The 14256-nt window shown below is 39.9% G+C and overlaps 1 protein-coding gene across 7 annotated transcripts in view; it reads right to left on the minus strand.

Annotated features, from left to right (window-relative positions):
• Positions 1 to 46: 46 nt before the first annotated feature.
• LOC110453751 overlaps positions 47 to 14256 on the minus strand; it is a 54618-nt gene continuing 40408 nt past the window's right edge. For 6 of the 7 annotated variants that reach the window (XM_021502884.1, XM_021502882.1, XM_021502883.1 and 3 more), the window contains exons 2-3: positions 13112 to 13336; positions 47 to 2518 (exon numbers count right to left, since the gene is read on the minus strand). In XM_021502884.1, the coding sequence (XP_021358559.1) occupies positions 1063 to 2412 (1350 nt within the window). In that variant the 5' untranslated portion in view covers positions 2413 to 2518; positions 13112 to 13336 and the 3' untranslated portion in view covers positions 47 to 1062. Of the gene's footprint in view, positions 2519 to 13111; positions 13337 to 13739; positions 13879 to 14256 lie in introns of those variants that run through there. The other variant, XM_021502881.1, reaches the window with a different exon arrangement.

The raw sequence follows: 14256 nt of genomic DNA on the forward strand, positions 1-14256 counted from the left end.
GTAGTGGAATAATCGGCCGACAGACATTCACAACACCAACAGGTTTTCTACACAACTTTATTCGATGGATACTGAAGATTCCAGAATGAACTTGACCCCTTACTAGAAAATTCAGTCATCTCTAGGGTCATATATATATATATACATGTTCCGTCCACAAATGTTACACAAATGATTGTAATCCTCCTAGGATGTCGGTATGACATGTAATTGTCAAATAATTCCTTGACAGTTCAATTCAACAACAAATTAAATTAGAGGATATATCTTAAGTACGAAAAATGTGTAACTAAAGTGTTAAATGTATATTTCACTGTGTTAATTTTAGACAGCATAGCACATCCTGATATAGCAGGCCCTAGTTTAACGAAAGCTCCCTAATTAAAGAACTTCAGTTAGGAATGTTTCCTTAACATAAGAAGCATTACTCAATTTAACCCAAAAATGCTTTCATTTACATTTAACTTTTATACCAAGGTTAAGGATAGCCCCCATCATTTATAATGTCGAAGAGGGGTTTGTCCCTTTTATATAGAAGATGAAGCTTCCCTGACTTACTTGTATTTTGATGGTTTGCTTTCAAAAGTCCTGGATAACAATATTGGTCAAGTGTAGGACTGACAGCGTATTTGTCACGGGTTAGATTTTGGCTGTTCTTTTTTCCACGTTTTTTTAAGTTTAATGCAAATAATACACAAATATTGAACGACTGTCATTTCGTAAAATGCATTGCAAGATGATTTTTTAATGAAAACATACTGCAGAATGGGATTTTTTTCATGATAGCGACAATTGGAATATTATATTCAAACTTTAAGGTACCCTTTACCTCAAGGGATTTCCTCAACTGAAGGAATGTTCTTGAACCTGGTGCCGGGTCAAAGATCATCCTGAAACTCACAGGTGAAATATTCACACATATCTGAAGAATCCATACTCGACATTGCACAAAATAGACGTAACATTTGCTTTAAAATAGAACTGTTGTCGGTCCTTCTTTTCAGAATGTTAAACTTGATAAAACGCTAATCACGGGTGAACTACAACAAGACTAGAGCGTGATTAGGGTATATCAACAGCATTGTTCGTAATGTGATCCCTTTGAAGTCTTTTACGCCGATGTTTTCTGGAGTTCAGAACAACCAGCTGGTCCGAAAATATCATATTTCCATACATAACAGTTGCCTGAGTGTTATCATTAAGTATATCCGAAGGGGTTTCCGAAAGGCAACTATCGGAACTTCTCGCCGAGCTGTTCATGTGTGCCAATGTGTATGACGTCCAGGTGTTAATATCCCGGTCGTACCGAACCTCGATATCGTCTGAGAAACTTGTGGTGTCACTCTTGTCTAGACTTCCGAGGTCCATGTTGTACTCGGAAGATTCCGTAAGGTCGGTACAGTCCGATGACGCCGACATGTTCTCCAATTGGTTCTCCATCAAACGTTCGTACATCCCATCGTAGTCCTCAGTACTGTACGACCCGTGCTCGCTCGAGCTATCAACGTTGACGATCTTTGAGTTCAACAGATCGTAAGGTATTCCGCCTCCTGTATAACCTCCCCCCGAAGCACTGCTACCACTTGCCTCTGCCCCGAAACAACCATATAACGTATTAATCCCGTCTTCCGGTGTAACGTCTACAGCTATCACAGGTTTATGATCAACGCTTTCCCCCGATGATTTTGAATCAGGAGAAATATCTACTTCCGGTTTAGGTAGTGTCATTTCCTCCTCAACAACGTTATGTTTGATTTGCGCGAAACATTTAGCGACCGGAACGGGAATGCATGTCTGTACTGACACGCCACTGTTATCCGTCATATCCGTGTTGACCGATATGGAGCGCTTTGGCGCCTGGCGCGGTGCGCCGCAGACAGTGTCGTTCTGTAGTAGATCTTGCAACGGCGCCCCTACGTAGTCGCCCATATCGGTACCAAGGGAGAAAGACCGTTTTGGAGTCCGTTCGGCGTTACTTGAAATATTTAAAGGGTCAGATAACACTAATGACCTTCCCCACCTTGACCGGTGCTCACCTGGGGATATTTGTAAATAAGAAAGGTCAAGGTCGGGAGATGCGTCCCACGCTCTCGTTTCCTCTACGCGAAGAAGGTCACGTTTCACGTCATCGCCGTTCCTACCTGTTCTCCTAGGAATGTTTGACGGTGAGCGTGCAGTCTTTGATGATGGCGATTTCTCTTCACGTCGCCATTTTGTGCCGTACGTTTTGTCAATTTTTGCCGTTACGGAGTCTATCTGATCCACCAACGTCCTAAGATCACTGACAACTTGTTGTAGGTTACCTTGGAGATTTTCAAGATTCAGTACCATCTTTTTGACCATATCTTTGACTTGTTTGTCACGTGATTGTATGTGAATATGCTGTTCTGTCTGCGCATGTCCGAACATCATTCACACAAAGATATCGTGTGATCCGACTGTTTCCTGCAAAGTTCATCGGACTGCAACACACCATGTCTGAAGAGATCACTCCGCCGGCAAAACGTAGTACTGTGATCTGAAATATTGAAATGAAATAGTGTCATAGGTGATCGTATGAAAACCTTGTCATTTATAATTTTTCATCCTTTTACTAATTTTGGATAATGTGTAAATGAAATGTGTACACTACGTTCTCCTCTTGAGCTAAGAATCCTTGTCCAACTGCAGGGAAAACAATAGAGAATTCAACGACATTTTTCCTACATTTAGTTACCTCCCCTTAGTTTCGTTTTGGATTTAACTGGAGTTAGGCTGGGTCGAGGAAGGTTATTACATCCGTATTGCGATCGTAGGTGCAAGGTTCGAATCCTTGTCTGGCGTGTTACAATTTTTTACAATCAAAAACAATTTTAGTGGTATTTTGCCTTTTTATCATTATTTTTCGTAAAATTCCGCAGTTTAATTGGTTTCTTTTCAGAAAGGACTTATGAACGCTAATGTCGTACCGGTGAAACAGTGTCAGTAGCTGAACTGGAATTTGTAACACACAATAGATGTATCGAGGAATTTAGAAGCTTCACAGTTCAATAGAGATATTTAAGTAACAGAATATAGAAGACCCCATACAGAGAAGCCACACATGTCATCAACTTCACTTCACTTCAGACATACAGAAATGTACGAAACCATTGCAAGCAATCAATAGTCTCCAACTTTCGGACAACCTCTGGTATTTTATATGAAGAAAGGGCTCTGTCAGAGGTGCACGAGACCAGATATCAAACACGACATATCAAAAGAGGTACTCTCATTAAAATATTAAAAAAATTGCAGTCATAGGTTACAGAGTATATACATTTAAGATAGGTCCCGGATAAAGTTACGTACGGTAATCAAAGGGCATTAACTCTGTATAAAGTCAAACACGGGACCCTGTTTTAGAAGGCAACAGTCCGCCATCCTTAGAAACCACTGTCGTGTTTTTTTGCCGGTTCTTGTTTACGCTTCGACTGATTTCAGTTGATTTGTAAGTAAAAATTAGCCATTTCCATACTTATTACGGACATTTATTTTACACATTGTTTACTGCATAGCAAACTACCCCGCTCCAAATATTTCTTAACAAATTGCAACGGTTTGGTTTCACATCAATGCAAAAAAGTTGCTGTAAACAACTATGTAAAACTAAATAAAAATTCAAATAGTCGTTACATATTCTTCTTTTATCAGCACAAAACCACAATTGACCGTTGCCGTACACAGTTAATCCTTTCACCACTGTAAACCATAATGGACTCATCCAGATCAATGTATGGTAGAGTCTACTAAAGTTACATAGGGTTAAAGGGTTAAACGACAGTGGGTAATCATTTACTAACTTTGGCAACATTAGATGACAACGTTTTTGAGATAAATCTACAGACAGACGGACAACGTGCACACCTATTGAAGTCCCTTCGGTACTACTGGTGGGGCTATTTATCAGAGATATATTGGATGGTCCTGCTGAGATAGACTTATATCAGACGAGTGATGTGTCTAGTTCTAGTTATGTAATTTGTAGCCTTATATTATTATTTTGAGTACACGCAATGGCATTTGTTTGTCGGTCGGTTTCCTGTAATTCAATCTTTTATACATTGGAAATCATATTTGGTCCTTGCTTTTATAGCTAGATAGGGTCGAATTGCAATGATCTTGTGGTTTTTTTTTTACCAGACGAAAGTCACACGCATTTAGGTCAACGATGTTAGGTCGAATAACGCAATAAGGCTAGCGGGTATAAGATAATGTGTCGTTGGTTTGTAAATGGAAACCATGTTTGTGCTTTTATAATTTTAAAATGAAGAGAACATCAAATTACAACTCGAAATATCGTTTTCATGGTAACTTATTAGTTTGTTCAGTAAAACCCCCAAGGGGTGGCGGTAGCGACAACAAGCTCTCTGTTGCAACTGTAGCATATCAACAGCATTGCATTAAATATGATTTACTCGTTTAAGACGTATGACTGCCGATTTGAAGGTCACCATTAAAGCTTACGTTTCGTTGCGCTTGTTTTTAACGATCTGTAAGATTGCGATGACAATATTTGGTATACGGAATATATTTTTTAGTATTGTGTCTGGTTGTGTTGTCCTATAAAGAAAAAGCAAATCGTGCTTGGGATGTGTCATGTAATGAGACTAGACCAATCAGTTCTGAAAATAATCACGGACCCACGATTGACCTACACTCAAGTATGTATGTAATAGGAGAAAGAGAAATGCAACGGCCAGACCTGGCTTCGAACCCGGGACCCTCCGAACTCTAGACGGACGCTCTACCAATTGAGCTACCTGGTCGCCGACGATCGAGCCAGTTAAGTTCAACTACATCCCTCCGTCCTTTTTCTATGTCTTCTGCCCCGAAGACACAACGAAAATGTATTCACAACTCAGGTTCGGATATATTTTCCCCTTGCTAAGAATTCACCCGGTGCTTGAAACAAGGGTTGGCAAGCTCACCAATTTTGTTGTAGGAGAAATGGAAATGCAACGGCGAAAATAAGGTTTGAACCCGGGACCCTCCGAACTCTAGACGGACGTACTACCAATTGAGCTACCTGGTTGCCGACGATCTACCCAGTCCAGTTCCGTTACATTTATACCCGCTTTCGCAACGATATCAAAATATTGCAACATGTCAAAGTTGTCGTTAAAAGACAGTATAAGTGTGTTTGTCTTTGTGGTCATTTATTAACGATTCGTATCCGTTGCCTAATAAATATATTTCTTCGTGTCTTCACAAATTACAGTATCAGTAATTAAATTGGTGAACAACCAATAATTGTACATTTGATGTCATAACCGACCAATATATGTAGATATGAAATCCAAGACAAATTTGCTTGACGTCATAAAAGACCAATAACGATTGACGATTAATATCTTCACATTTGTCTTCATAAACGTCAAGTATCAGTTACTTGACGTCATGAACAAGCAATATCTGTATTTTTGTCTTAAACAGCTATTCCAATTTCTAAATCCGATTCCAAAAATAGCAGTATTGAGTGACAACCTTATCGTTCCTGCTTCGTCCTTCTTCTTGTGAACGGCCGTTATGATGGCGTCACAAAGCTGAACACATCGTTGCTAATATAATCATGGCGATTGAAACCAAATACTAGCTGTATATATAACAAAAGTACACTACGGCAATTAAATACTGATGAGTTTTATTGTAGAAGTTCGTTTTCGTCAACTCATCAAATTTGATTATTCGCCGGAGAAGAAACTGTCTCCTTATCAACGAATCCCTCCTTTCCTGCACGGCTCAACGACGTCATGTATGCTCCGGCACACTGGGGGCTGTTGGTATGAGACGACAGGGCTCCACCAGGATAAACCGCGCTGTCCTTTATTGATTTATGGAAACATTAATTCAATTTTATCTTAATAAACACGAAAACAAACAACAGGTTTGCATCTTCGTTTCGACGACGTCAACTTCATCTTGATACATCGATTTAGACTATTTACCCATGCCACTGCCCTAAAACGAATAGCTTGTGCAATACTTTTTGATCTAGTCTACCAGTTTTTAACACGTATGGTTAATGTTACAGAAAATGAGTACATCTCCAATCTCCTTGTTTAAAAATCATATGCTCAGAAAGTTATCGATCCAACGGTATATCTGATGCGCATGGCCTTCTCCTGGTTTTTTCCTCTTTAGCAAAATGTTATTTGCAGGTGTGAATGTGACACATGCATGCGTTAAATTACGTGGTTCGGCTGACGTTATCTACTCGTAACGGTCCATTCCTAGAGTAACATGTGGTCATAAAACAAATATGATGAGTAGACTTAAATGAAATAGAAAAATAAGCTAATAAATTTTAGGTGGTCGGAAAATCCTGAGTCATCATTTCTAATAACGACAGAAGCTCTGCAACGAATGACAGCTGAACACAGATCCAAATCCTTCTCTGACCACGGCTACTAAATCCCTACTCAACTCTATATGGAAAGCCGTATTACTCATCAGCAGCTATCGATATTTTGAGTTCGATCAGAGGCAGTAACAGAAGAGTAGTATGTCATCTCTCAGCATGTTATGTTAGAAAAAACACTTGTGGACACGTACATATGAACATGTAACTAGGGAAGCCATGTCGTTGTTAAGGAAGCCATATTGTGGATGTTTTCTTGTGCTAAAAGGACAAACAAAAACACATTGCTTTTGCCGTTGAAGTGGGTTTAATACATCAATGGTAAAGAGTTATCAACAAAGCTGCAGCCATCTTTAATTAAAACACAGCCTTTGGTTAACTTGTAACTGTCATGGCCGCCCGGTCGTTTAATGTACTATATCAATTAGAGTGTCGCCACTGCATGATGTATATAATGGCCGAGTCATACAGTACTGACTCACCATTCCAGATTAACACAACGTTTTCATTATAATCATCCGAGTCGAGAGAAAGCTTCAGAAAATGTTTGGTACGCAATATCCGGTCACCTAATACAATACCAACCTTTTCCGAATACATTATCCGGTCTCCCAAAGCAATATTTCGTCTTTTGATATCGTTCGTTGACATCGTATTCAAAACATCCCAAACTTCGTATATGTTAAAACGGAAATATAGAAGTTCTCGAAGAAATTACTTAGTAGTTTTTAGACAAGTATGAGGTCCCGATTTGGGACGAAAATTGCTCTGGTTGTGGGTGGTTTTGTTTTACCTTGTGACTGAGTTGTCAGTTAAGCATCAACGTAAATGCTTATGACAGAACAAAGTCGCCTCCAGAGAGGGTATTGCAGGGGCCAGTGTCCGGACGGTCAATGGAAGTGTCAGCGCCGAAACTTGTGGTCATTACAATTGTCCGATGGAACAATGTGCAAGGAGGGTATTTAGTCTTGATCGTATCAAAATAAGCTATCGAAAGACATCTACGTGTATATCTACTTTATGTCAAAGCACACTTCTAAATGAATCATAAATCTTATTTTTTTTCTTTTTCATATCGACTTCATTTGCGACTGTTAAGATCACGAAGTGCAAGTGAACGTAAGCTCTGATAAGTTTGCGAACCATCTTGGAGAACTACTGAGTACAAATACATACGTATGTATGCAATGGGAACGGGGACTGGCTTGATACATACTGCAGATGGTTCGATTGCAATCAGTGGTCATTGTAATTCTCAGCCTCCAATACGATTCCTAAGTAACCACTGCCAGAGCGTATTGCATTTATATAATTTGAATGCATTTTTTTCGTGTATCATTCATGGCGGTATGAACGCAGGTTGGTTATATTCATTGTTTACATGAAGGCTTGGCGTGCTCCATGCAATATGAAGTAACTTGCGTCCTGTTCATACAAGCATGACTCATAAAAAGTGCATTCAATCCCTATATTTCCATCATAAATTTACATTAATAACCAAAAAGAATACAAGCATTTCCTAAAATTTATCGGTATCTAACATACGACATTCATGAAACAGCAAAATGTCATCTAAATATTTTCTTCAAATTGGTCTCATGTTATTCGAGGGTGGGAGAGTAAAATTACATTTGTCCAATTGCGTTCATAGCTCTATTAATGGTTTTGGTAATTTTTATACAAGGACTTGCAATCTTAAAGTAAATATAGGGCCAAGAACGCGATAGAGTCAATGCCTATCTGATATTATATTTTTGCCTCGCATATAACATAAGACCATTGTGATCGTGGGAATCAAACAGATTGGTGACGTGTGTGCGCTCATAGAGGCATAACCGTTGAAACAAGAAATATCTTTAAAAGTTAAAATGCATGGATTTTCCTTTGTGTTGTTTCAAGCCTAAAAAACTGTATTTCTATGACATTACTTTCAAAAAGGAGTATTAAAGAAATTAATCATTGTAACGTAAAGATTCCAAAATATGATATTACGCATTTAGCTCGAGCTAATTGCAGCCAGCGCTGGTTTAATAGAATTTTATGAGATCGTCAGATTTGTTTCGGACAGCTCAGAAATTAATTAGAAGCTATATATACCTTCCCTGTATAGCTATATTATGCAATATTTTCTTTATTGTCTTAATCAAATTTGATTCAATAGCCAATGGGATTTTGCTTCGTATTCATACCTAAAATTCCGTATCATATGCGTTCCGTATTTCCGTAAGTTCGAAAATTGATAACTCATATTTGTTTGTTACATCCCCATCTCAAAAGCCAGCTTTTAGGGTGAGGAATGCTTACATCTTCAGGCTTTGTCGAACAATGACATTTAATCACTATATACTTTCTGTTACCGACTTACGATTGCCTTCAATCGTGGCCTCGTCTTGACGTTATACTGAAACAAAAGACAATATGAAGAATGTGATAGGGCTGATTCCCACCTGGTATTTTATGTACAATTTTCTAGAAACTCTTCTCGATGCCATTTCTATTCTTCTGTTTTTGGTTTAAGAATGCTGCTTTCTTGGATATCACTGATGTACAGTATATGGTAGGGCTAACACTGCAAGGGGAGATAACAATGTACGAATGCAATATAATGTATGTAGGTAATTCATAATTGTTTTAATAAGTGGTTAACCTGCGGCTCTTATATATACACAAAACAGCATGTATCACCATCCCAACATTTACAGCTGTTTAGTTCCTTAATAAACCGTCCTGACACCTACAGGTATAACTCCTAAATACCCCGAATGGTATTTTTCGCCCTTTCGAACACTATACAGCTGTGTTTTGCACAAAGTACCCCAAACCATCACTTCACTCCTCAGCTCCCGTTCCTTTTAACTTCACATCACTTAAATACCCCAACCACCTCCCCACCCTCCTGTCCCTTACAGCTGCACAGCTCCTTTATACCCGGGCCACCCCTTCACCCTCCCGACCCCTACAGCTGTACGCACACAAGATGCATTACATTGTGTTGTGTGTAAGCTCCATTCACACGCAACACCAAAGTAGGTTTTGTCTCCTCTCTGTAATCGCATTCTATAGAAGCTCCGTCGTTTTACTGTGGCTTTGTATTACGTGTGTAAAGGGTTAATTATAGGACCGTACAGAAGGCGCTGTACTTTCTCTCTTCTCTTTAAATCTCCAGACTGTCAGGTCCTCTCTCACACTGGCACAGTACGTGTCAACGCTAAATACATCAGTTAATGTCGTCACGGTAGAGCTACGTCACTCCCCAGAGTACACGTTACTCGGTAGGTATATACAATTACATACTCGCATGTCACTCAAGTTTTTCATCGTAAGTCAACTAATACACAATCGTGTTTTCTCGATTTATCTACAAATCTCCAAGATGAGACGCGTTAGATGGCGGGTAGATTCGTATTAGAAATACATTGTAAAACTGACGTGTACGCTACTTACTCAAAAAAAATTCTACATGTTCATTCACCACAACAGTAAATCTTACGAGAATGTTTCCCATACCCTATCACGCATTGTAAATCTAGCCTAGAACAAGAGTGAATGGTAAAGACACAGGCATTGCCATGCTTAAACATGATATACTACAAGCTTACTATATGATATAATGAACTACAAGCTTACTACCAGTATATGACATGATGAACTACATGCTAACTACCAGTATATGACATGATGAACTAAATACTAACTACCAGTATATGACATGATGAACTAAATACTAACTACCAGTATATGACATGATGAACTACAAGCTTACCACCAGTATATGACATGATGAACTACATACTAACTACCAGTATATGACATGATGAACTACAAGCTTACCACCAGTATATGACATGATGAACTACAAGCTTACTACCAGTATATGACATGATGAACTGGAAGCTTCCCTCAGTATATGACATAATGAACTGGAAGCTTACTACCAGTATATGACATGATGAACTGGAAGCTTACTACCAGTATATGACATAATGAACTACCAGCTTACAACCAGTATATCACATGATGGACGACAAGCTTATTACCAGTTTGTGCCATGATGTAATTCTATCTGACAAACATGAAATAATATTATGGGTGTTTTACATGTGTTTTAGTGTTCTACAATTGCTGCTAATGACTCGAACCTTCCACTGGTTGACAGACGATAGCGTGACAAGGCCAGGAAGTACACGTGTAGCATGCACGAAACAAATTACACCTGTAATACCTCTCAGACAGGGATGACTCAGTGTACAAATCACGTTACAGAGGCAGATTGTGATTGGAGTTACTGCTGTGATAGGGAACAGGGGTATTCCATCACAACTAACTAGGGCCAAACAAGGACGCATAAAACTCTTCACGGTAGGTCAGGACCGAACAAGGACGTAATTTCATTTGAGAATATTTTATTTTACAGATCTGAGGCACATGGACCTGAGATTTTGTTACAGCTATATCTGGATGATTGGGGAAGGCATTTTTACCGGAAATTGATCTAAAACCTTAAAACGTATAAAAGTGCTTTGTACACCTTAGTTTAGGTCCAAATACAGCTGTAACAAATTCCCAGGTCCCTGTCTTTTGGTACAATACGGAATTTGACAACAGGCATAGAATATACAAGCCCTCTCCTTACTTCATTAATATACCTACACATCATGTTTATAGTACATATATATATTGGTCATATTTAAGCGAGATATTGTTCGGTGAATTTCAAACATTATATGTACGAATTACAGGAATCATTAAATGAGCGAGTTCATAATATCAGTCTGTCGGTCGGACATGAAGTTGAGGTCAACACAAACCAATTGTCTGTGCGCTCACATTAGTCTGAGGTGAGACCATTCGAGACTGACGTCCAACAGACCATCCTTACATGTAGTTGAGAAAATGGTCTAATAAAAAACGTCTGGTAACTCTTAATGAAACGCAAGGATATGTTTAAAGCAGGTCAGGGCCAAACGCGAACGACAGTTATGTTCACAGTAAGCCAGTTTTAAAACGAGTACCAGGCCAGGGCCAAACAAGGACGTACAGAAATGTTCACATGAACCCAAGTCCAAACAGGGTCCCAGGCCAGGGCCAAACAAGGACGTACAGAAATGTTCACAGGAAACCAGGTCTAAACAGGGTCCCAGGCCAGGGCCAAACAAAGACGTACATAAATGTTCACAGGAAACCAGGTCTAAACAGGGTCCCAGGCCAGGGCCAAATACTTACGTACAAGATGTTCGAACAGGAGGCCAGGGCAAACACAAAGACGTACAGAAATGTTCACATGAGGTCAGACACAACCAAGGCCGTACATAAATATTCATAGGAGGCCAGGGTCAAACAAGGACGTACAAAGATGTTCACAGCAGGCCAGAGTAAAACATTGACGTACAGAAATGCTCAAAGGAGGCCAGGGTCAAACAAGGACGTACAGAAATGTTCATAGGAGGCCATGGTCAAAGAAGGACGTACAAAGATGTTCACAGTAGGCCAGGTTTAAACAAGGACGTACATAAATGTTCATAAGAGGCCAGGGTCAAACAAGGACGTACAGAAACGTTCACAGGAGGCCAGGGTCAAACAAGGACGAACAGAAATGTTCAGAGGAGGCCAGGGTCAAACAATGACGTACAGAAATGTTCGCAGGAGGCCAGGGTCAATCAAGCACGTACAGAAATGTTCATAGGAGGCCAGGGTCAAACAATGACGTACAGAAATGTTCACAGGAGGCCAGGGTCAAACAAGGACGTACAGAAATGTTCATAGGAGGTCAGGGTCAAACAAGGACGTACAGAAATGTTCACATGAGGCCAGGGTCAAACAATGACGTACAGAAATGTTCACAGGAGGCCAGGGTCAAACAATGACGTACAGAAATGTTCATAGGAGGCCAGGGTCAAACAAGAACGTACAGAAATGTTCATAGGAGGCCAGGGCCAAACAAGGACGTACAGAAATGTTCACAGGAGGCCAGGGTCAAACAATGACGTACAGAAATGTTCGCAGGAGGCCAGGGTCAGTCAAGCACGTACAGAAATGTTCATAGGAGGCCAGGGCCAAACAAGGACGTACAGAAATGTTCACAGGAGGCCAGGGTCAAACAAGGACGTACAGAAATGCTCATAGGAGGCCAGGGTCAAACAAGGACGTACAGAAATGTTCATAGGAGGCCAGGGTCAAACAATGACGAACAGAAATGTTCGATACAGATCAGGGTCAAAAAAGGACGTACAAATAAAGACTACCTATGTTCACCGGAGGCCACACGTCAGAAATGTTCACATGAGGCCAGGGCCACACAAGTACATACAGAGATGTCAAAAGTAGGCCAGGGTCACAGGGGCATGGATCGCTTTACTTGTAATATTAAAAAAAAATAGGGGTCTCCTAAACTAATATATATTATTAGTATAGGAGCCCCCTGGTTTTTTTTATATTACAAGTAAAGCGATCCATGCCCCTGTGTTTACAGCAGGTGATGACCAAACAGAGTAACAGATGATCTAATCAGACCAGGTCCAATCTGAGGTCTTGACAGTTCTACACTCTCATTCTTTTAACTATCAAATGTACACTTACAATTATATCTCCCATTAAAAACATGTTTACATTGAGGAATTAACGCTACTTTAAACAAACATTTTAAGGAATATTAATGCGCTTTACTGTCAGGTATGGTTCTATCGGCGAGTAATTAATATATTAATATCTTACAAAGGTCTCAATAATACTTACCCATAAACAATGGTAGCGGTCCTCTCCTCGGGTACACTGAGAAGGTTGTGATGTGTTGTTTCCTGTAACACAGTTTCTCCGTAGGTTCTCATCTTATTATCCGACACGGAATGTCCTGGTTAAGTCCCCGGACACCAGCCACCGTACCGGATTCCTCCTGGAGATCACATTTAATTCCACTTCCTAAGGACAAACATTATCGGCTTGACCGGTGGTCATCACTCCCTGTGAAAAAAGGACGTAATTATTGTTGACCTGTGAGAGCTTAGTAGGGTAAATAGATCATGTACGTTTGTTGATTGGGGAGTAAGTTCGGGAGACCTCCCTGATCAGAACTCTACCCAATACGCTGTGTACTAAACTCATCATCCTATATACACGATCCCCTCGCTTAATACTTTTCCAATCAAAAACACGTGCATCCATCATACAAAATATGACATTTTCTCATCCTTTCCATATTAAAGTAAAATGAGCACATAGCTTTTCTGTGTGAAGTAGACCGCCAAGCGAGGTTCGCTTCCCGTGCTCGTGGATCAATCGTTGAGCGGTCGAGAAGTCTGTTTAGTGTGAGAGACATAAGGTGTACTTTAGTTTAAATATTCCCTCAAATGCTGAATAAACTTACAAACAAAACCCGAACCTGACTCACAAACTTCTGCACGCGATCTTGGTCACGTGTGTGCTCCCTGTGTCTAAGTGCATCAATGCTGGAGTTGGGTGGGAAGAGATCCCGGAATACGAGATGGTATAGGCAACGGAACGGAACAACATATATGACACATTTCACACTGAAATAGAATCGGGATAATCAGACGTCATTAGACCTTTAGATATGCCACAGCTGTTGAAACATGCATTATTTGGTGTCTGTATCGACATATCACGTGATACGTCGCTATACGGCAGCATTTAACAGTTTTGCAGAAATATTATGTCTAACAGGAAACGGTGTTAAATCGCAGAACGGAGCAGGAAATTGTATTAAACCGTCTACTGGAACAGGAAAATACAGATAAATTGTACACCGGAACAGGAAGTGGGTGTATGAAAGTACCGGTATCCGTTGTATTCAGAAGTTCATAGATTGTGGGGAAATAGGTTTATTTATCCTAATCATTTCTGTACCAAAACTGTTGAAAAAA

The sequence above is a fragment of the Mizuhopecten yessoensis genome, unplaced genomic scaffold (genome assembly GCF_002113885.1).
Source record: "Mizuhopecten yessoensis strain PY_sf001 unplaced genomic scaffold, ASM211388v2 scaffold7493, whole genome shotgun sequence".
Classification (NCBI taxonomy): domain Eukaryota; kingdom Metazoa; phylum Mollusca; class Bivalvia; order Pectinida; family Pectinidae; genus Mizuhopecten; species Mizuhopecten yessoensis.